Source organism: Oryzias latipes, chromosome 6, assembly GCF_002234675.1.
Source record: "Oryzias latipes chromosome 6, ASM223467v1".
Lineage (NCBI taxonomy): Eukaryota > Metazoa > Chordata > Actinopteri > Beloniformes > Adrianichthyidae > Oryzias > Oryzias latipes.
This window is the reverse complement of record NC_019864.2, coordinates 12,476,896-12,501,570: the sequence shown is the minus strand read 5'-3', so window position 1 is coordinate 12,501,570 and position 24,675 is coordinate 12,476,896. Positions and strand designations below refer to the sequence as shown.

At 38.8% G+C, this 24,675-nt stretch overlaps 1 protein-coding gene across 1 annotated transcript in view; it reads right to left on the bottom strand.

Annotated features, from left to right (window-relative positions):
- Positions 1-1,929: 1,929 nt before the first annotated feature.
- The window catches only part of nell2 (neural EGFL like 2), a 96,278-nt gene continuing 73,532 nt past the window's right edge, over positions 1,930-24,675 (bottom strand). Inside the window, exons 16-20 of the mRNA XM_004069509.4 lie at positions 15,827-15,967; positions 13,773-13,966; positions 8,659-8,835; positions 4,043-4,267; positions 1,930-2,690 (exon numbers count right to left, since the gene is read on the bottom strand). Of these exons, the coding sequence (XP_004069557.1) occupies positions 2,649-2,690; positions 4,043-4,267; positions 8,659-8,835; positions 13,773-13,966; positions 15,827-15,967 (779 nt within the window). The 3' untranslated portion in view covers positions 1,930-2,648. The remainder of the gene's footprint in view (positions 2,691-4,042; positions 4,268-8,658; positions 8,836-13,772; positions 13,967-15,826; positions 15,968-24,675) is intronic.

Here is a 24,675-nt window from a genome sequence, read left to right as displayed (position 1 = left end):
GGTCTAACAACAAGACCAATAATTGGCCAGTGATTGGCAGCAAAGCACTTTGGGAAACGGGACGTACTGCTATTGTTGTTATGCTACAAGCTAAAGGTAAGTGCTTTAGGCGAAGCATCCAGCTTAATATGATATTTTTCAGATTTTCATCGAGAAAATAACAGATCGACTATTCTTGCTTTTATTTTTACCCCTATTGAATGCTCACAGAGACACGGAAGTAGCGGCAGGAAGCGGCTTTTGCAGCAAGATGACTGAGGGCGTACCAGATGTGAACGTGAATACGATGGATGCTTCTGTGCTTTTTAAAATAAATAAATCTGTTCTTTAAACATCCTCCGTGTCTTCAATGCAATGTAATGAGACACACACAGACAGAAATGTGAAGGTATCTGCTGTAAATCTATGACGTAAATTAATAACAGGAAATGATCGGCTAGTCAGTTAGCATGTAGCCTAATAGCCTTCGAATGTAAAGATACTGACTGCTAAAGTTAATAAAAGACAAGTCCTGAATATTATTATTCCTATTCGACCCTAAACTACAATATCAGCTGTCTGACAAGACCAGCCAGTTGCCCAAATGCCGGCATATATGATCAGAGAGCTCTGCGGCGGAGCTAGTAGTAGCCTAGCAGGAGCTATCGTATGACAAAGCAGCCTAGTTATCATAAATCTTTTGATATTTTTCTTATATTCATTGAGACGGTAATAAAGTGATCATTTTTGTTTTTCATGTTCCTTTTTTGAACGAATATGGGTCACAGAGACACGGAAGTTACCGCTGAAAGCGGCTTTTGCCGGCGTACAGAGAGCATATCCGCGTGAATGACTTATGACGTGAATAATTATTGCGTTCGAACGGATTAATTATTGCGTTCGAACGACATAATTATTGCGTTCGCACGAGTTAATCATTTCGAGGGAACGTAATAGTATTTTGAGGGAACGCAATAGTATCTTGTGGGAACGGAATAGTATCTTGTGGGAACGGAATAGTATTTCGTGCGAACGACATAATAACCTGTGGGAACAAGATATTAATCTGTGGGAACAAGATATATTTTTATATCTTAATGTCAGGACACGGGCTCCATAAAAATGAGTCAAATTTGTTTAAAGAATTGGTATGACAGCATTTGTTGTCCCTAAACAAATGGAAGCCCTCATACTGCACATTTTACTCAGTTATACACAAAAATAAAATGCAATTACAATACAGATCAAGTTAAGGTTTAAAATACCACGCAAAGTTCACAAGATAGATGACAGGTAGATGACTCAAAGGTCTGTCTTTCATGCTTCCTCTCTGTTGCAGTCACTAACCTATTTTGTTTGCTCCATTTTAACAGAGGTTTTAGTGGTTTTAATCCTGATGTGTAATCTGTTGAGCAACCCTTGTGCTAACCTAGGCACTTTAACGTTGGGAGTTGGGTCATCTAGTACCCACAAGACAGTGCGCTGAACCTTTTGTCTTCAATGATTTGTGATCTTTATTGGTGTCCATGGATAACATGAAATCTTTCCACCTTTATCCACCTTTGTCATGGTAGGGAGAACACGTCAATGTAAGGGTGGGGTCGTCTAAGATAGCACAAGGGTTAAATACATTCGGTTTCATTCAAATGATCTGAACTGTTTGGAATAAATCAAATAATAAAAATTGTTTTTAATCTGGTATTGTTTGATGTTTCTTCCGTATCTCATTGACACAACCTTGGTGGTGAGCTGTTGATTTTTGAAGAAATGAATTCAATTTAATTATTTGAGCGATGATCCAAGCCTGAGTCTTGACCAATTAGTGAGTTTTTCTATTCATTTTTAAGATAAAAAGAATTGACTTTATCATGATAGTTATTCAGTCACACTCACAAAAATAACATTTTTGCATTATGGACGTAAAAAATGAACTCATCAAAGAGCCACAAGTTAAATGTAAATGGAAATACTTTATTTCACTATGACACCATAACAAGCTCGAAAAGAAAAGTTACAAAGAAAGAATAAATGGAACAAAATGCTACAAAGCACCACATAATATAGACAGCCGGTAAATGTGCCAAAAGAACCTTATGCTAACTGCCTTTACTCTAAGGTATCTTCATCATCGTCATAACTGAGAATTTCAAAAATCAGCTGAAACATTTGGACATCAAGCACAGTCATGCCAGTTATAGTAATATCTTACAGATTGATGTGGTGATGGTTCAGAGTGGGAAACTGTGAGTCTCAAAGAACAAGAGAGTGACTTTGAGGGAAATGTAGTCCATCATCGGCTTTGGATGATACATGTTTGTATTTGGTACAAAGGGTTTGAGGAGAAGGCGAAGGTCAAATACTGTTTGCAAGTCATTTTCTTTCTTTTTCGTCCTAAAGACAAAGTTTCAGGTTGCGTCCTGTAGGAATTAAACAAGAAGACCTAGAAACTGCAGCTAATCAGAGATGATACCTGAATGTTTAGGCTCGAATATGTGTTCAATGGAGACCTGAATAGTAACCTCCGTTTCTGGCAGCCATGACGGTGCAAACACTGTTTGACCCGGGCCTATCACGAGAACAGTGAGAAGATGTGAAAGTGTGTTTTTCCTTTTTTTTTTTCCTTTTTGTACACGGAGAATGCTGTACAGGCGCCTTCAGATCTGCCAAGACTAAAGGCACATGGGGTCCACTGAGCAACAGATGTGTCCATTCTGAAAATGAGAGCAAAAAGAAGGAAGGCAACACTGGTGGATTATTGTGGCACTTTTAACCTTGGGTGAGTGCTCTGAGACCCTGCAGATGAAATTTACAGCCTGGCTGCAGCGAAGCTGCAACCAGGCACGGTTTGGCATTTAAAGCTCCTCTGGGTGTCGTTTCACCACCAGCTGATCCAAGGACGCAATTTTCAACGGAGAATTCAAATGTGACTCGTCACCGAGTCATGGATCATCAGTTGGGGCAAATTGCTACTGGAAAGCCACCACAAGATAGAAGGCACCATTTTTGGAAGTGAAGTTAAACTTCTTAAAAAGGTCTCAGCTGAGAATTTCCCATGATGTTCACATCAGGAAAAATAATTATGTTTTATCTTGGTAACCCAGAAATGGCAGTCAGTCTTAGTGGATTAGTTTCCAACAATGAGGAAAAGAATTAATTGCGAACTTATGACAAAGAGGACATTGTCTTCATAGTTTTCTCAGCCCAGCAGATGACTGCTCAGTACTGATTAACAAAAAACTGATGAATACAATGAAGTTCCTATATTTCTTTAAGATCTTGCCTCCTTGTTTGTTGCTCCACAAAGGAAAAAAAAAAAAACCTCAAACTTGACGCTGCAGATGAGTCAAGCAGTGCCAGAGGAGAGGCTGGCAGATGTTCCCTCGCTGCAGTTTTATCTCTGTCCAAAACTTCTGCTCATTTTTATTTAAAGAACCATTCTGGGAACTAGGAGCAGTAATACTGAGCACTGAGACGGGAAACAGGAATTCTGTCATCACTGTGAGGTTGCCGGGCAACCAAAAGACATCTCAATGACCCAACCAAAAAAAAACCAAAGAGTCAAGACACCATCCTTTATTCAGTTTGTTTTAACACTAGTGGAAAATGGCCAGATTAAAAAAAAAACTAGCGGTATTTAGTTGCTTTTCAGTAAATAACTGCATCAAAATCCAAAAACGTGTCTAATAAAAAAAATTATAGATTGAAAAATGGCAACATTCTCAAAACAAACATCTTCTGGTTTCCTCCTTCAGAATAATTACTGCAGTTATTTTGATTTGCTAAACAACCTGGAATTCAGTCTTTTTGTTAGAACCCTTTTCCATGTGGGGCACATTTGCACTGCTTTTTAAAACTTCTAAAATCACCTTTTTGTGTTTGCAGAACTACAGTCATTTTGCAAAGATGCAGAAATTCCATTTAGAGTGCAAATGTTAAGGCCCAACGAAACCACTTTTGTTTTTCTTTGAAAGGGGTTCTTCATTGCAAAAAAAAAAAAAGGATTTCTTTGACTCAGAGAGGTGAGGTGTAATTTGCAGTTTGGTATCTGCCGGTGGCGACTCACCTTGCACTGGCAAAGGGTGCACTCTGTCCCATGTTTGATCCAGGAGGAGCCGCTGAAGCGTGAAATGTTGTGCTCGTCTGTGCACGTCTTGGTAATGTCATTGCGGATGGTGTCGGCCTGGCAGGGGTCAGTGACACAGCGGGGACAGCACTCGCCCTCGGGCACCACGGTGAACTCGCAGTCCACGGGCGGGCACGGCAAAGGCCAGCAGTCCACCTGCCCCTGCTGCGAGGAAAAGAGGAGAGGGTTTCACTTTGTGCCAGGGAGAAAAGATGGAAATATTTCAGCGCAAGTGCATTTTTCACGCTTAAATAAGTTATTCATTCCAACGCAGATCTTTCTCCTGACGGTGTGTATTTGCATGCCAAAGAGAGCGTCTCTGTTTGATGAGGGAAGAAAGAAGTTGTTAAACTACCTAGAAAATATAGATGAGCAGAGCAATCTTCCTTCAAAGTCAGCGGTTTCCACGAGCTGGAGAAGTAAATGCTGCAGGCTTCTAATTGTCTCATTGTTGTTTCCATATTAATCTCCCAGCAAACGTTCAGCACGGAAAGCTTCATCGGATTTTTACTGCTGTCATTTTCTACCGACCCAAGAAAAACGCCTCATATATTTTGAGCATCTCTGCCTTTTGGCCCGACTCATTTCTGCCGCCCTGACGGTGCTGGCATGTTAGTTATTGGTAAAGACATAAAAGTTTAAGCCGTTTAAATTTAGCAGGTGACACAATAGGCACTCATTTTGGGTTTAAAGCTTGATGAGCCCCACGGCGGACATTCAATCTAAATGTTCAGACCCAGCATATGAGACAAGTCGGAATGAATTAGGTCTGATAATAAAGCACAAAGTCCTGCAGAGCTGATGCCCGCTGTTTAAGTCAGAATCCTCCTCCTTTATCCCTTGTGCTATCCTGTGGGGTCATTTGGACCCCACAGGAAAGCACAAGATTGCATGTAGACTCAACTATTGACTGTGCGCCTTATAAACTGGAATGCTTTATATGAATTACTTCCGGTCGTGTCTACTGATGTTAAAGTGATTTTGAGAGGGATTCTGCACAAAATGTCAGCCTTTCTTTTTGTAAGAGATGCAAACAAGGTTGACAGTATGCTAACGTGCAGCGGTGCCTGACTGTCTTTTTTAATGGATTACTAAGAAGGTTGGGAGTTAGCGTTGTAACAGTAATGTTTGTTTTAGCAGTATAAGTCTTTTTCTTTTTTTCGTGTTGCAAACAAGGCTGAGCGCTACAGCTGATATAAATACTAGGGGTGTAGGAAAAAAAGGTATTCGGCGATATATCACGATTTTTCATTTGGTGATACTTGTATCGATTTAAAATGTCAAGACAATATTTATTTAATTATTTATGAGCGTCCTTCAGCGTCTGACTTTTGATTTCCATTTACACTCTGCACCAAAACAACAAGATCTCGTGAGAATCAGCCAGTGTTAAAGGGTAAATATTCAGTCAGCCTCGCAACTGCCATCATAAACTGGTGCGCCCAAAAGTTCGGAATATAGGGTAGATGTGGCCTCTGTTCACAAAAGGAAAAAACTGAAGTTTGTCGTACAACAAGTGCTGCGTGACAACTCTATCCGACAACAACTGAAGTCTGCCTTTGATTTCCGTGTGACATTTAGGAGGGCTATTAATTTTAATCTGCCTTTTCATTCTGCAGTTCTGGTGTCTCACTGCAGTTTAATCTCTTTGCTGATGCCCAATTTTACTTTGGGTAATGCTTCAAAAAGGGCCTCTAGACGAATTAAAACTGGTGACATTTATCTTTGTTTGGAAATTAGTCTCCAACAATCTCTGACCTTAATTGGTTTTTAAAAGCTCTGTAATAGAAATAGGCCTTACCTCAACATAACAAAAAATTGAACGAGATGAAGAAGAAAAAGGCCAGGATCTTTTGTGTGTTTGGGAGAAAAGGATTTTGGTTCGTGGCTTGCTGATCAGCTGGAGTATTTTAAAGCCCCCCCGCTGAGTTTGGGCTGCCATTGCGGTGCTAAGTGTGGCAGCATTCAAGGTTCATTTCACGTCCCTGTCACGCTACTGGAGCAGTGGTGGGGTACCGCAGGAGCAGCCCACTCTTCACAGGCTGGAGAGAGCTGGAGGGGTCCTTCTCTTTCCACGTAGATCTGCACATATTTAATTGAGAGCCTTTTAAAGTCTCCCTGTGTGTTAGCCTGGACATCTGCAGGGTATGTGTTGCCGTGGTGATGGATATGCAGGTATTCTCAAACATGTGTACACGCTCGTGTTCTCGCTGTATGTGTGCACCGGTGTTGTGACAGGCATGTTTGCCTTCTCAAATTTGTTTGTGTCAACACGTGTAAGTGCCTGCAGTGAGCACGGCCGTAGCGCGCGGAGGGGGGGGGGACGGAGCCAGCCCATTTTCAGCCGGCTGCGCGTTCCCACTGCCTCTCAGCTGAGCAGTGATTTTCAGTCTCAGCTATAATGGAGCGCTGTGAGAAATCCAGAAAACAGCCCTCAGCTCGGAGCGCCAGGACGGAATTACAATGGAGGGGGAGGAGGGAAGATGGATGGCAGCGCTGTATTACTCAGAGCAAAAATCTGTCAGTCTGGAGCCAGAGTTATAATATGTTAGCAACCGAGATTGCTCATCTCTAAAAGCAATAGAGTGAATGAAAAGAAGGAAATTTAGTCAAGGCCTGAATAAAGGAAATTAAACAGGTAAGACAGAGTGGAGCCATGTTAGCATTTCCTTTGCATTTTGCAAGAAAGCTGTTGCAAGTCAAAGGATTGATGGAAGGTGTCAGGTTTATTGAAAAACACTTGTAAAAATCTTTTACCGTTACTCCAACAAAGGCACAGTGTACATCTCACCAAAGGTCAGGCCAGATATGGATGTGAGTACAAAGTACACATGTCTCACTGTGAAACATTTATTTGGTGAGCACTGTGTTATTTTGTTTGCTGTTAGAAATGTGGCTTCATATTCAGTGGAGGACACTTGAAAGAACCAGAAGGGGCACATGCAGCAAACACTCATCAATCAACACAAGCAGACTCCTTTTAAGAAACACAAGTAATGCTCCTTGACACACTTTCATGCTGCAAACGGGTGCTGTCTTTCAACCTTGAATGCATGCTTGGAGAAAAAAGGTGTAGCTCTAACATGGTTCTTTCAATTCCTACAAACCAAACATGAGAAACCAATCTTTTTTTTTGCCCTTTCTCCTCTTTTAATTAGCGTCCTCTCTTGCTACACAGTACCTATCCTTGACTTTCTGTAGAAAGTACACCTTTTCCATTGCTCCCTTAAGACATTTTTGCATCCTTCACAAAAGAGCGAGACTCATTTTAAAGAAAAGAAATGTACGTTTTACACATTTTGATAACTACAGACCAGTCTCAACACTAGCATTTTTAAGTACCTGTACATTTTTTGGGAAACTTGCTTACATCTAAAAGAATTTTAAGTATTTTAGATGATTTTTTATGAACTTTTTAAAAGTTCAGATCAGGTTTTAAAGTCATATAAAGGGACTAAACTCTTAAATGATGCAGGAAAAATCTTTCTGTCTAAGTTTTACTTTGTCTCAGCACAGCATTTAGTACAGTTAATCACTTAATTCCTGTAACCAGACTACATGACATGGTTGCCCTTAATGATACTTTTTACTGATACGTTTTTATTTGATTTAAATCCCATCTCACTGGTAAAAAAAAAAATTGTATTTATGAAAATGACTTCTCCCCAAAAAAAAACAGACTTACATGGTGTACCACATGGTACTATTTTAGTTCCCGCCTTTTTAACTTGTACTTGTTATCATTAGGGGATGTTATCAGAAGACGCAGCATTAATTTCCGCAGCTACGCTGATGATGCTCATCTATATGAGGTCATCTCTCCTTATGACATGTATTTACAGATAGTCAAACATTCCTTGCAGCTAAATCAAAATAAGAGTGAAATTGTAATTGCTGGACCTGAATTTGATGGAGAGGGTCAAAAATAATCATCAACATTTAGCAATAAAATCATGTCTCAGGAAATCTTTCATTAAATAACTACAGCAGCTTTTCATCATCTTATGCTTAAGTCAGAAATGCCCTTACGGCTATGCAGAGGTTGTCTGCGGGCAGAAATTGTACGTGGCATGGAGGTGGCCCGCAGGAAAGTCTCAGACCTCTCTGTGAGCCCAAAGGGTAAAATGTTCATGCATATTTTTTTCTACAAGCATTCTTTTTTTATCTTTGATTTGGTTTTTTTTTTTATTCATTATCAATATTTCTAATGTTTTCTTGCTTGCTGGTATTTTTTAATCAAACAGAAATGACAGCTTTTCAATTTATTACAATTTTTTCTCATCGTTTGTGTTTTTTCAAATGTTTTTATGTTCACTGTTCAGTGTTTTTATGCACTTGAGGTGGATAAAACATTGTGTTTTATTAATATTAACATGAAAAGTGACACATAAAGGAAGCTGATTGATTGATGTAGACTTGGATTTTTGTTACATATTATCTGTTGGCAACAATTAATGTTTAGAATATTTTTACTGCCAGCCTGGAAGGCTTTGGGTCTTAAAAGCTAACCGATGAGAATTACAGTCATTAAGGCGTAATGGTAAACCTCCACTCACCAGGCACTGGCACTGCTGGCAGTTCTCCACCCATGTGTCGCCGCTGCCGTAAGTGAGCAACCCGTTCTGGTGCAGGCATTGGCTGCTCAGGCGGGGGTCGCACTCGGGACAGCAGAAAAGATCAGCGTTGGGGTTATCGCAGTCGCACACCATCCTGCGGCACATCACTTGGCCAGCCTGAGAGCAACGGACAGTTGAACACTGAATGCAGGATTGCACTCATCTACAATGAGCCACATGCAGTACGTCTCTGATAAATAATGCAATGAAGGCATTGAATTCAGAGTCCTATGGGGTTCGCTTTCATGGCTTTTCAGCTTGAATTTTCAGACACAAGACTGAAATACATTTAAGGAATGTTAATGCACAGTGGGTATTCCTCCATCATCATCATCATCATCATCGGGGTGTTTGAGGAAGAGCCAATTGGCTGTTCATCCAAAGGAGATTTTCAAATTTCTGAAATTTATTCATTGACTCTTCAAATATGTTTCTCTGTATTGATGTGCTGCAACCTCTTCAAATGCATTACAGAATAAATCAGTACATGTAGTTTGGATCAAAATAAGAGAAGTTTTCTGTAACATCCTATGTATAAAATCATGAATAGATTTCTATGCAATCCTTTTCTGCTAGGTACTGAAACCAGTTAGTCATCTCCAAACAACAATAGAAAACAAAATACCTGGATTTAAAAAAGGAAAAACACCTCCAACACGTCTGATCTATTGTAAAAGCGTTCCCAGTGGAATTGTAATAATGATTATGTTGTTTTTAAGCTAAATAAAAATAAAAAAGATTTGCAGCAGTTCAGTTGAAATTTGCCCCTGAGTTGTGGACAAGAAAACTGGCACGGAGCAACCCCGCCCCCCCATCCCTTATCTGTTGCTGAGAGCTCTCTGTTCACATGTTCTCCCTCTAGCTCACAGCCCCTCACACCTCCAACCTAATATTACAGGTGCAACAAATTTGGTTGGTTGTGTGTTATTGTAAATACGCTAACGTGGCTTTTTTTGACGTGTTACTACCAAGGTTGGCAGTTATCATAGTCACAGTAACATTTGTTTTAGCGGCATCAGCTTGTTTGCAGCCCGTGTAATCATAACAAAATTCCAACGCTCTCATGATTTCAATAAATCCTAAAATGTTCATCTGGTATTATTGCATTTCCTGACCCATTAGCCATCACCATTCTGTCTGTGATGCAATAAACACCGGTCTCCAATAGACCCGTGTTTCTAATAAACGCCGGACCGGCTGCCAAAGTTTTGGAATAAACGCAAGGGCTACTATTGGAAGATATACAGTAATAGAGTCTGACAGACTCTTTTGTTTTGCTTAAAACACTTTCTACTTCAGTGCGCCTTATATATGACATAAGTTCGAAAATTGATTGTTCATTTACGGGGCGCCCTATAGTGTGGAAAATCCGGTACGTCCTCCATCTCCACAAAGATGTGTAACATTTAGAAATGTTACACAAGATTTTACACAAAAAAAATGTGTAACAATGTTACACCAAAAAATGTAATTTTTTTGTTGAATAAATTAACCATCTCTATTTCAGAGCTTCATTCCCTTCTTAGTTTTTGACTTTCCTGCAGCCTTTGACCTTGGTTCTCCCTCTAAGTTTGTATCAGTTTTCCAGTTAATTTCTAACTGTGTCCGATCATTCCCAAAACAATAACATGTTTACTCCTCCACTCCCCAAACACCTCAATACAATCGCTTTTGACAGGCAGCTCTTCAATCTCTCAAATCAATTAATATGAATCATTTAATTAGGGAGCCACTTCTGTCTTGGTCCTTGTAATCAAATGAATAATTTGCTGCTTGATCATTTGCCACCGACACTAATCCTGTCTAATCACTTTCCCCTACTCTCAGCCTTTCAGCATTGGTTGACTAAAATGCTGGAATTCAAAGTATTGTCATGTGACCTGATAGCAATGGAGTAAAATCAGTTTGGAGTGGCAAAATGACGTTTCCAGATAAAATGTCGACACACCTATGAGGTGATCATTAGAAAAATCCTCATTCTCTAATTGGAAAAGCTGCAAAGGACTAAGATGAAGACTGTGAGTCAAAGTCCTGACCTGAGTCTGAGTGATTTGTTGTAGCGTGACCTTAAAACGCAATTTATTTTCTAAAACTCTTAAATGTGGGTGAATGACAACAATTTTGCAAAGATGAGTGGGAAAAATTCCTCCATATCTCTTATCAAAAACGCTTGACTGAAAGTGAAAGTTATTAACTTCAAGTGATCATTTTTTTAAACAGAGTCATGGATTTTTCTTTTTTTTCTTGCAAACCCCTTTTTGCAAGAAGGCTTGTTTTCCAAGAGGCTCTTTCCAAATTGTTTAATCTAGTACTGCTTCATCATGGAGGTGTTCCAATTTAAAATCTCCACACCATAAACAAGATCATAGGTTTGAAGGTATTGAGAGCTTGTAGGTCCCTTTTTTTTTGGAAAACATGCAGATTCTTACCACACTTTAGAACTATTTCTCTCATGACGAATTTCCAGTCTAACTGATCCCATTCATGTAAAATGATACAATTCAGCTTCTGCAGCTAAATAAACAACATTTTGAGCTATGTTGACTTAAAAACTCTTGTCTCCTGAGTGATCGCGCTAACCAACTTCCATCGAACAGGCAGCTAAAATTCAACTTTGTGACTAAACAAAAACGTTTGTTGCGTCTGGGCCTTTATATTCTTGGAGGTTTGAGGACCAAAGACATGAATGATACATGAAAATGTAAAGCTGCATTGTGAAGCTTCGTTCACACTGCCCTCGGGAACGCATGTTCAAGGGACCACTTTCAATGAAAAGTCTATGTAATTGCACGTACATGCGCACTTCACAAAACTCTTGCATTCACACACAGGTTTTTACGTTTCGGGCCCTATGTACAAATACGAGCGTCCATTGAACGCACCTCAAGACTTAAATCAGGTCGAACTTTGACCATGGTGTATGAATGGCATCGCTTTCACTTTTGATATTCCCTTTCAAATGATCATAAGGAAGAATTAAACAATTGCGGTTTGTACCCGTAAGGAATTCTATGACACTAAGGCTTTTCATATATCAGAGTAGAACCGTAAAAAAAAAAAAAGCCGGATCAAGATTCACGAGATTTCCAAATTTTGCACCAAACCTCTTCTAGCTGTAGGGGGCGGACATGTGCCAGTATCTGGTAGCATCAGTCGAGTGTGAACACCATATGCTAAACAAGTGTTTTTCAACCAACGTGCCGCGGCACACCAGTGTGCCATGAGAGATGGAGAGGTGTGCCGCAGGAAGTTTTAGGTCACTTATCTAAAAACATTTATCCTGACCAGAATATCAGCTCTATGTTCATCAAAATGGGCTAAGGCTTTACAATGAGTAGTTTGCCGACTTTGTGGAGCTCATTAATACAAATACACCGGATCTTTCAACATCTTCTATTTCTTTCATGAGGAGGGCGAGAAAAACTTTTGACAGTGGCTCCTCCCACACGGTGCAGGAGCGTCCGATTTATAAAGACACTTTTGGACAAACGTCCAGCAGCCACTTTGAGGGTTAAAACAAAAGCAGACGCATATTTGAAACGCAAATCGCCTTTGTTGTGAACAGACAATGGATTTCTGTACTGATCATCGGTGAACCCCTAGTAGCTACCTGCGGGATCCGGTGTCAGATTGTGAAAAGGTGAGTAAAATAATCTTTTTAAAAGAAACAACTGCTTTCTAATATTGAAAAAATCAATTTCAGACTTTAGTCACTATTGAAAAACTTGCAAGTTAAGTTTAAAGATAAGAAACAACAAAATCAAAGAAACAGCAATAAGGTGAAGTGGCCAACAGACACATTTAAACTGAAATGAAACAATTTAATCACACAAAAAAAATTGTTAAAGTTACACTTTTGATTTAGACAGAAGAAAAACTAATAAACTTCAGCGTTTTCACTTTTTATGTAGTTACAATTAAACCAATAGATATGAATATAATGGGGTTTGTTTTTGTATACAATTGATCAAACATGCTGTGATTATATATTTGTTCAAAAATTGCTCTTGCACCAACATAAAGAAATATTCAAAAATAAATACCAGCTTAGAAATAATCTCTTTTTATTTGTTTTTTGTGAAGTTTACACGAAACTGCATTTTAATAAACTGGAGGGAAAAACAACAACCTGGGCAAGTTTTCAACTAATTCTGTTGAAATGTATTATCAAAAACCATTGCAAATTTTAGGAAAAACAGCTGCAACTTCATATTTTTTGTGCCTCAATTATTAAAAAAAATGCATGAGAGATCGTGAAGAGACTGTACATCAACACAGACTGTCACGTTTATATTTTTTTAGGTTGCTGGTGTGTCCTCTGTCACTACACACCAGTTGGGAGGCAAACTTAGTAGTTCAGTATTGTGGATTTGCCACTGAGCACATTTTGCTAAACTTATTTTCCCCACTGGTATTATAAAATATTGATTTGTGCAGCTTTATGAACACACACACACACTACCTACTTAATTATTAACCATGACTGAGTGCAAACTACAATTAACAATTTCAGCTTTCCAGTGAAGCGGTGAATAAAATATGATTTAGTACAAATCCAAGATTTTAAACTTTTTCCCCCTTAAAGGTCAAGGAGGATCACTTTTTCCAAATGACTTAGAGTAACTGAAAACGTATGCTGCCATCGGTCCATTTGGCAATTAGCCTGAAGGTGCCACGGTTTTGCTCATATCTTAATTAATTAAACAGAAAGTAAAGTATCATTCATTCTGCTGGTTTGCTTCATTATTTTTTTAAATGTCACACACTGTCTGGAGAAGAGGAGTGTGCTTGTACAACAGAGGAAGCTGACATTTGTTGCTGATTGGCCCCGTGGGGGACAGCTTCAGTCAAACAGAGCAAGTTTAAACTTGTTTTCCTGCTCTTTGTTTGCACACTTGGAAGATGGAGAAAAAACAAAGCTTGAAAAAAAAAGAAGCTGGATGAAAAGAGTTCTAACAGAAAAAAAACAGTAAAGCATCACTTTAGAATTGTTTTTTGTCTATTTTTTCTATTCTTTTACATTTTTATTTTATTCCCCACCTCACTCTACTTACCTGGCACGAGCACACTGAGCACCTATCATTGTCCAGCACCCAAATCTGCCCACTGTGCTTGACCTTGTTGTCATGGATACAGTCGCCAGTGCAGTTATGCCCGTGGGGGCACCGACAGTCATATCCTCCTTCCAAGTTGAAGCACACTGTGTCATTGGCACAGGTGTTTCTCCCTGTCTTGCATTCATTTATATCTGCAAGGAGCACAACAATCACACAAGTGGGTTTTGCATTTCCTTTTTTTTCCAGTGTGATTACAAATTCATGAGATAAAAATATCGGTAGCAGTCATAAAATATAAGGACACACCACTTCACAAACACTACTGGAACGACAAGGTAGCCCGGAAACCCACTTTTGGTCAAATTATAATCTTATAGCTGTCAGGCAGATTTTTTATCTTTGAAATGTGTTTTTTTTTTCACATTTAGGCTGAAACTAAAAGCAAAGATGAGGTCAGTGAGCGTAAAAGAGCTTCAGCTATTGTTACAAGCATTGCTTCAATGTTGCCTTAGATTGAGGGTTTCCGTTTTGACAGCTTTGACATGCTTTCTGACAGGCTGAATCACACAGAAGATCCCAGAAAAAGAACAGGCTGCAAAGGAGACATTTTTAGTAGGAAGAATACACATACAAAAAAAAAAAACTAGTTCCCTCAAATTCCCATCTTTGGCAACAATTAGTAACCAAATAAATAGTGATTTCTGGCCAAAAGTTGGCATTTCGTTAGCATTTTGTGGACAGAGAAGCACTTTATCGGATCAATATAGCCTTTTTTTGTGAACTAACTAGTATACTATTGGCAAAAATGACCATTTTGTGCACATAAACTAGCACTTTGTGGGCAAAAATTAGCATTTGCCCACCCAAATTAGCAATTTCTCTCAACAAACTAGTATTTTGTTAACAGAAATTCGCATTTGTGCTCACAAATTAGCATTTTCTGCAATTAAATTAGCATTTTGTGCTCACAAGGATGCATTTCGTGAGAACAAACAAACATTCTGTAAGCAGAAATAAGTAATTTTTTTGAACAAACTACTTTTTTGTAAGGACACAATGGATATCTTATTATTCTCAATTCCAACTACTTACCTATAAGCTCAAAATGCTAATTTTCTTACAGAAATCGCTCATTTGTGTACACAAAATTGAAATTTCTGCCAAAAAAATACTAGTTTGTTCACAGACATTGCTAATTGGTATTTTGTGGGCGCATATTATTATTTTGTGGAAGCAAAATACTAATATGCGCCCACAAAATATTTAATTAATTAATTTGTGTACTAAAATTAGCACTTTGTGTGCACAGATTAGTGAATTGTGGGCATAGATAAGCATTATGTGCACGCAAGATACTAATTGTAAAAATACTAACGTGTGCACAAATTAGTATTTTTTACAATTACAAGATGCCTATTTGTGCCGCAAAATACAAATGAATGCCTACAAAATATTAATTTATGCCAACAAATGCATATTTGTACTACTTTATGCCGACTGATTACAGATTTGTGCCCACAAAATATTAATTTGTGGCCAAAAAATTAACAATTGTGTCCAAAAATGCTAAATTCTGAGCACAAGATGCATGTTTGTGTCCGCAGAACCTTAACATACGCCCACAAAATGCTTGTGAGTTATTGTGTTGTGAGTTAAAGTGTTGTGTTGTGAGTTATTGTGTCGTGAGTTAAAGTGTTGTGTTGTGACAAATTGTAGTGTGTTATTTTGTGTTATGTTGTGAAATCTAAAGTGTTGTGTTGTGACCCTTCTGGGCCACCGTAGAAATGACTGTGTTTAAATACATTTATTTTTATTGTTTTTAATATGAAAAGGATTTCTTAGATCATAATTTTACAAAGGTCATGTTCTTCTCTATTTTTAACAAATCCTAACCAAAGTTTATATCTAAGCAGAACATTTATTTCTCAGCTTTCTTCCTACATGAGAAGAACATTTTCAAAGCCATGTGTATTTTTAACCTACATCTACATCAAAATTCTACATTTTCTTTTCATTTTTAATAATTTTGTCTACTACAATGAGATACATACCAACACACGATTCCCCATTGGCGGAAAACAAGCCGTTGTCATGGTAGCCATCGCGACATTCGCAGTGGTACCAGCCGGGCAAGTTGACACAAGTGGATTTACTATCGCACTCCACAAAGCCGTCTGCGCACTCATCAATATCTGAAACACAAGAGAGGGGAGACAGTAAGACATCAGTACACGGTCAATATGTCCGCCTTTCAAAATTACTTTTTACAATAAATGAGATATTGAGCCAAACAGTCTTGCTTCTTTGAGCATTTTCAATACAGACTGGTTCACTATTAATCAAACAGCATGTGTTCGAAGAATCTAGTCCAAAGGCATTAGAGATCAAACACAGTTTCACAGCCACATCACTCGACTTTTATCAATAAAAAATATCTGAATGTGATAAAAACCCAACAAAAAGTTTATTCTTGCAGATTTAAATTCCGACAAGGAAGTGGAATTGTAAAGTGTAGCTGACCTTCAGGTAAACAAATACATTTTTTAATTTTCCCTTTGACTTGGGGGGGAAACAAGTTCTTTCCATGGTGATGCGCACAGACGCTCAGCAAAGAGCTCTGACGCAGCTTCTGGCAGGCGTCCGTGGGCGGCTGTCAGTTGATGGAGATGATGTTTATTTTCACAGATCTCCACTTAGAAAAATCCTTGACTCCACCACCCCCTCCGACTCAACGCAAGACTGAGATTACACGCTCTAGCGTTCCTCTCCGTCTTTGTCTCGCTGTCGTTCGTTGTCATTCATCTATTTCTTTGTTTCTCTTTGCCACTGTCACGCTTTTCTTTCCGTTTACAATTTGCCAGGCCTAAAGCCTTTTTATTACAACCCTGAAAACATCGACCAAGACCAAGTGGAATCCAAGCGTCAACAATAAGCATAATACACAAAGGGAGACAGATTACCCTGATATTCCAGCTAACATTTAATTAAACTAAGGGCCGGGCCCACACAAGAGAGGAAATAAAGCCTGTTATTATGCAGCACGGCTAAATATGTTAGGACCAGACATGCACCGTGATTAAATGTGTCTGCCTAGCCAGTGATGGCTTTTTTATGACTGCGCATGATGCATGATGCTCCACTCTCATTATGAAAATGGCAGTGTGCCGTGTGTGACCTTCTCCACAACTGTACGGCTACAGAATCCCCCACAGAGCGACAGGCACTGGGCCCCACTCACTCCCCCACCACCCAGCCAGTAATGGGATTAAGATCTATTGGCTAATGAGCCCCTCCGCCTTTTAATAGAATTTCTGCAGCAGATTAACTGCTGATCAAATGTCCTGCAGATTAGGGCTTTATCCGTCTAAAATTTCCCCACATTTGTCAGAGTCACATGCAGGGTTTTTTTTTCCAATCCCTGTTCAGTCTTGCGAGCCTTTGCTGGAGCTTTAACAATTTATTAATCATCTTAGTGTGAGTACCTCACTTAGTCCCCTTGAGACCGGCTAAGATCACACTCAACAAAAATCATGAATCTCCAATAAACATGTTGAAAATGAGTGGATGAGAAGAAATATCCTATTGCCTCTGAATTCCAGCTTAATAAAAAGAACAGAAGCCTAAAAATGGGAGGAAAATTCCAGAGGTGTACGTGGAAGAAAATGCTTGAATTGCTCATTTATGACTGCACAAAGTACTTCAAAGTACAGCCACGCTCTATTTATAACCCCCGCTGACGATGAAATAGAACTAAAAATATGCAAATTGGATATTTTCAGCCGGTTTCATTCAGACATCTCGAATACTTGACTGTCTGGTAGCAACAACAGAGGGTTACGCCCTCTACAACAGATTCTCTTATCTGAGCGAACCTGTCGAGTCAAATCATGGCGTGACGCTTCTGCCGTCAAACCGACTTCACATAGGCGTTTCCAAAGTCAACCGTCGCTTGGACTTTACCGCACTCATGTGGGGCGCAGTGCCAGACGTACAACAAGCAAAAAGTCTCTCATTCCTTTTTTTTCCGTTGAGAATGCCGGATCATTGCAATTACAACTTCACCAGTGACAGACCGCTAACAAGAGCTGTCTCCACTCAATCTGGAAGCTTTTGTTGAATCGTAGATGGGAACGGCTTTCTTCATTAAATGATGCTCCTCTCAAAAGGAGCGCTGCATAAACAATGTTTCATCTCCTGGAGAGGTCAGGCCTTTACGCTGCAACTGTTACCTTGGTGACTGAAAAGCATGTAAAATGACAAAAATACCTCTGCAGAGGGAGTCAAATGAGGATGGGCCTGATGAGGGGGAGGCGGTGGAAAGGACAAAAAGCAAGAAGAAAATGTCAGAGGGAAGGCGGAGAGGAAGAACAGTCAAGAATGAGACGGACTGTGGTTATTCTTCTCGTTATCCTGAGTGGCAGGCCTGAAATGAGGGCTCTATTAAGGCACCTCTCCAAGGAAAAAGTAAGGAAAAAGTGTCCAACCCTTTCCTCCTGAGCTTGTTAAGCTGCTCCGCCAACAGTTCTGTTTCCATCTTTATACTCGATTGTCACCGACACCTTTCTCAGACGCTCCTTTGCCTCAAAGCTGAGGCAAAACTACGAGTGATCTCACATCACCTTTCCAATCCCTGCAGTTTGCTCACTTTTTGAGAATAAAAGGATAGGTTTAGGAGTTGAGCCTGCCCCTTATTCTTCATGGCCTCCTTTTATTGTTTCCACACCTGACAACCTCTTTACTCCATTCTCTTTTGTAAGCACGGAGAAGCACAGCTCTTTGTCTTTACATTACCGTTTTACTTTTATTTTTTTTCCTCCTCTTCCACAGACTAACCAACAGCCCTAAGGGTTGAGTGAAGCTCTGCTGTGTTGCATCATTCAGCGAGAAATCTGTTAACGCTGTCACTTGTTCATCGTCAGTACAGTAACCTAATTCGAGCTGATTTCAACTTCTCCTGCTTGGTAACCCTGACAGTCTCTGAGAGGAGCTGGTGGGACGATCCCATGATCTTAACCCCTGCTTCCGAATCACATCTCATTTGCTAGTTGGACCGATGCTGACTCACGTGCTGCAGGGCCCACTTAGACACGCATCCCACACATTTTCCACCATCCGCACTCACTGGAAAATGGCCTGAAGTTAAAAATACATGGTTGGAGTTAGAAACTAAACACCTCTCTGGTCATGACTTGTATGCCAGGATGTCCAACACAACACAGAGAAAATGTCGCCAACTGAAGTTACGTTCTCATTGCGCTGTGCAATTTAAGAAACCACTTCCAATGACAAGTATATATGTGTGCATAAATGTGCATCTTGGGTTTCTGTGTTTAAAACTCTTATATTCATATCTAACAGTGCAAGCTTCTACAACAAACATGTACAAATATGTGCCTAGTGAAAGTTTAAACCAGGTAAAACTTTGGCCAATCAGGAACTCGGATTTAGCACAAAACTTGCTTTTATGCTTGAGCGTAAACATTTTTGTGTGCTCAATGAATGTATTTTGTGGTTTGTGCCTGGCTGGAATTCTATGACACCAAGTCTTTTTTATCTCCGAATAGAGATGTGGAAGAAAAAGCCTGGAGCAAGATTCACAAGATTTGCACTGGTTGGATATTTTACACCAAGACTCTTCCAACTGTTGATGGCCGACAGGCGCTAGTAAACAGTAGAAAAGGAAAAAGAAGAAGAAGCCCGTCCCTGCTTGTCCAGTTTGAACACTGTGGGCTAAATGTTTGTTCAAGAATGGGCGTTAAGTGCCTTGTTGACATGAGTCGCATTCCTCGTGTGTCCGCAGCTACTCAGTTACGGATTCTGACCATTTTTAATTTTAGTTTTATCTACCCATCAGTGTTTTCCAGTGAGGCTGGGTTGTTTATTTGTAATAAAAAAGAAAAACAAAAAAAGCCCCGTCAAATTAAAGGAATTAGCCTAAAGGACTCATTAAGGAACTCTTCTGAGCTAAGAAATGAGCACTTAAAAACATTAGATAAACCTCAATAACAAAACTGTGGCTTTACATTAAATCTGACGTGTTAAGGGGGAATATTTAGTGCAACTGTTTTACTTTTGATACTACACACAAAGATTTTTAAATTAATTTCAGTGTTATTTATTTACCAAGGACGCATGTGGGCAGATGGACAAGAGGTTTTGACTGACAGATAAGAAATTAAAAGCATTCCTGTTCAAAGTGCTTGTTTCTCACTTTGATTAATAATGTTTTAATACTTTGTTGAATTCTTCTGATTTTGCAGCTACTAAAATCTAAAAATCTGAAGAGACAAAAATTATAGAGCTTTAAAAAAACAACTGCAAAAACATTGAATAAGACAGTGTTAGACAGCTTTAGGAAGCAGTCATTAAAATAGATAAATGTCCTAAACAATTAAAGCCGAAGATGCACCAAGGATAACCCAAAGAATAACGTTTAGGATTTAAAGAGTCAGATATACACAGAAAAAAACAACATGTTTTTATCCCTGTGTGACAGCAAAATGAATGCTAATAACTCATTTAGTGATATTTCTTCTTCATTTGTGGCAGATATTCTGTATCTTTAAAAGATCCATTCTAATGAAAATTGATTATTTGGAGTTTTCTTTTGGTGTTTGAGGTATTTTTCTGATGATGGAGGACATTTACTAAGAAAGTTAAGATAAAAATGGCCTCCGAGTATTTTTTTATTCAAATAATCAGGAGTGAACGAAAAAATGTTGTCTGAAAAAAATCATATTTGTGACGTAGAAAACACGATGGGCAGGCTCCCTGCTTTTTCTCCATTCTGATGCATCCACTAGTAGACAAATAGATCCATGTGGGTCTTTGTTTTCTTTGTCTGAGCTGGAATCTTGATCAAAACTGTACAGCTGGATAGCTCCAATATTGTTTACCATTTTTTTTGCACTGGTAATGTTAGGTTGGAGGTGGGAGAGGCTGTAGGCTAGCAGGAGAGTGTTATGGATTTTGGAAAAGGAGGCAGGAATCCAACAGTCCCATCCACAACGCAGAAGTGAATTTCTAATGAACTGCTGCCTCTCTGCAGAAACTATGTCCTATAGAAAACTACAGATTTCTAAAATTTTGAGGCAAATAAAAGGGCGCTGGGAATGCCTTTACAATAGATCTAAAGATGATCGGAGTGGAACTCTAAGTGTCCTATTTCAGCTTTCCAGACCACAGCTTTTTTGTTGGGGCTTATCGCTTTTATTGAGGGCATTAACAGCCATGAGCTGTATAACTGCTCAAATATAAAGACAGAGGAAACTGTTATGAACCCACTGAACTTTAAATGAACGGCTCTATTAGATTGTGAGCATGCTGCAAAACATGGAGTAACCAACAATAAAAAAAAGTTGAAAGAAATCAGGAGAACCCCAAGCAGAAGAATTTTTGGTCTGTAATCCCTGAAGCGGATTTGTCTGCAGCAGCTGGTAAAAAGCGTCCACTTTAACATTGATTCTCTTCAAAGTGATGCAGGGCTGGTGTCCGGTGTGGTTTGCTGCACTGAACCGGCTCCAGTATCAGCTGATCCCTTAGAGAAGAGTCATTTAGGTAAAAGCAGCAGGTTGTGTTCAGCTAAACGACAGCTCCGGCCGTTAGCAGAGCCTAATTAAGACACACTAATTATGTGTGATAGAGTGAGTGCTGTGTAAACCCTCGCTAAATAAATAATGAATGCGTAATCATGGCGCTTAAACAAGCCGCTTGAGCTTAAACAGTGACAGAGCCCCCCGGCCTTGTGGGTAAAATGCGGAGCAATGGAGGGAGAGGTGCAGCGGTGCATTATGGGACCTGTCAAGGGATGGAGAAATTAATATGGTTTAAAATATTCACTACCTGTGCCTGAGTGCTGGGTGGGAGGAACCCAGAGGGGATTAGACCCACGATGACACTGATGTTCTATTCTGGCCAGCCTCTGGGCACACACTGTGGCTTTCAGTGTTCCAGATGATGCAACGGCTTCAACAGTTTCTGGGTCCTGAGCAGCTGAGGATAGCTGGCAAGAACCTTTCCTTCCATGCAGGCTTTCTATGGTTCCTATTCCTCAAAATAAAGTTTGAAACTATTTGCAAATGAACCTTTGATATGCATTCTGAAGGGGAAAAAAATATGTATTTTAGATCTAAAGGAACTATTTTGTTTGGGCTAGGCCTGGTCTTTTCATCATTTAAGTCGTTGCCCTGTTTCCGCCTATATTCCCTGTTGTCATTGCTGCTTAATTTCTTCTGTTATATGTTTATCAATCTCTTTTTATCTTCTGTATCCTCTTTTCCTCTAAAAACGGTAAACTAAAAATATCACTTCTGTTGTCTGTGCCTTGCCCAAAGGTATTTTGACACACAGAAGCAGGGGTTCAAACCAGGAATGTTTCAACAGGAAGTTGACAACACTTGTCTCTTCATCTGTTCAAACATCCTCATCATCATAGAATACGCTGGACCTAAAGTGCAAATCACATACATAATAATGATCACGTCAATTAAAAAAGCAAAACAAGTAAAAAAAAAAAAACATTCAAGAAATCAAAACAAAATTCTAGAAATTAAAACAAATAAAAATACTAAAAATAATTTTCCTGAATGAAAACAAATGATAAAAAAATCAAACAAAATCAGAAAACCAGCAAAAGTGGGTACTCTTGGACAAAAGAAGAGGGATTATAGAAGAATGTTTTGTCCAAACTGTGGTAAAGAGTTGACTGATTAATCACCAAACTTTTGCAGTGGCCAGAAATTGAAAGAAATATTGTCTGTTGGAACGTACTGTCGTGCTAAATAATCAAACATTAGGTTGACAATGTGAAAAAAACATCATCATCCAATCAGTGTTGTGACATAAATCCTACCTGTTCCAGCTCTTTTAGTTTTTTTTTTTTTTTTTTAACATTATTATTGTGATTTCTAGAAATAATTTTTTTTTTAAAACCTTTTTCGTTTGTTTCATTTTTTAAATACATTTTGGTTTTAGGAATTTGGTTTTGATTTCTAAAATGTAATGTGGCTTTTTTGTTTAATTAATTGTCTTCCTTTTTTAAAGTTCATTGCGATCTTTAATATGTTTCGCGTTGAGTGATTTGTTGATGTGATTTGAACTTTGGGGCCACCATACCTTCTTCACTTTCTTCCTTCCCAATGAGAAAATCATGGTTTTAAGGACATTATTGTGAAATCCAATTATTTTTTTTAAAATGAAATAAAAATAAATTGATAAATAAAAAGGAATCACTTTGGAATGAAATGGTGATTGAAAACAGTCCCAGTCGGAGTAATTGAGCTGTTCCCTGTCAGTTTACAGCTCCTTCATGCTGTTCTTGAACTATGGCGCTCGAAAGAGTCCCAAGTTTAACCTGCATCATTAACTCTATACATAAAACAAATCTTTATCTCTTTCTTCTTGGCCTTAGGGAACACGGCTGAAGCTGAATTAGGCTGTTATTCAGTGTCTGATTAAAGGTGCCCACGAGGACTTGATACTGCAGACGTGATGGAGGATGAAAGGGAGAGGTGTCCATCCTCAGCAAATGGTCAAGTCCTTTTTGATAAACTAGAAAGAAGGTGTCATCCTGGAGAGAGAAGGCCATTAGCAAAAGAACAACCAGCACAGACACAGAATCTGTTTTTTGTTTTTACTGGTAGAGAGGCATTTTAATAAGCTTTGCATGGGGCTGAATTTAAAAGATAATGAGATGAAAATAAAGAGAAAAAGGGAAAAGAAAACAACTACCTTTCCATTCATCTCACCAGAGCGGTTCAAAAATTCAATTGCCACATCTGAGACCTAATGGGCAGAGGGGTGGTCACACGCGTTAGCTCCAATTATTTCATACACAGACTTTCCACTGGTTTCCAAATTTTAAAGCACTTGACCTTGATTTTAAAAAAAAGCATCTCACAGCTAAGACATCCATCATGTAGTCAGTTTTCTAAAAGAGTCATAGCGACAGATACAAAAGGAACACGTAACAGCGTAACTGTGTAAAAATATTTACACCGTTTTTTAAGCATTTGACATATAGCTTTTATGTCATAACTTACACTAGAACGGAAATGACAGCACGTTCAATTAAAGACCCTTTTCTTGAAATTGCATTTCTCAGTATTTTTTTATTCAAATCAAGGTGAATCAGGAGGAGATGTTTTAAAAAGATCATCTTTGTGATATAGAAAATACGCTGGGCAGACCATAAGCTCCATGTCCCGCTGTGCTGCTCTCCTCTTCATTCTGCGTCTGAACTGGCAAACAAAGGGTAACACGTTATGATAAGATACCCTTTATTAATGTTAGGTAATGCATAATTAAGCATTATTTACACAACTATAAAATGACATGTCAGCGTTTATGCGTTAATTTGCATTTCTAATTGTAGTATTTAGAGACTTACTCCAGTGAAAATCATGTTTTTAGTGTTTTTAACATGTTCTTGTTGCATCACAACTGTTTATGGAGGACTTTATCAAAGAATTTAAGATTAAAATGGCATATCTGAGTATTTCTTTCTTCAAATAGGGATAGTCAGAAGTAGATGAAAGTTTGCTGTTTGTGAAATAAGGGTGGGTGATACTGGGAATTTGGATATTGATCCAATACCAAGTAAATGTAGGGCCAGTATCACCGATATCAATATCGATACAGCTAATTTTTTTTAAACGTTTGATTATAGAAAACGTTTTAAAATACAAGTTTTTTTGTTCATTAGATGTTTAATAAAGCACAATCAAATATTCAACATGTATATTAATAATGGCATAATACAATAATAATAATAAGAAGGAAACAGTCACTATTGCAAACATTTAAAAAAAGCTTTTTCAGTGTAATAAAAAACAGCACTACAAACATCGATTTTAAAATAAAGGCAGTAATAATATAATGAAGTCCATCCATCCATCCATCC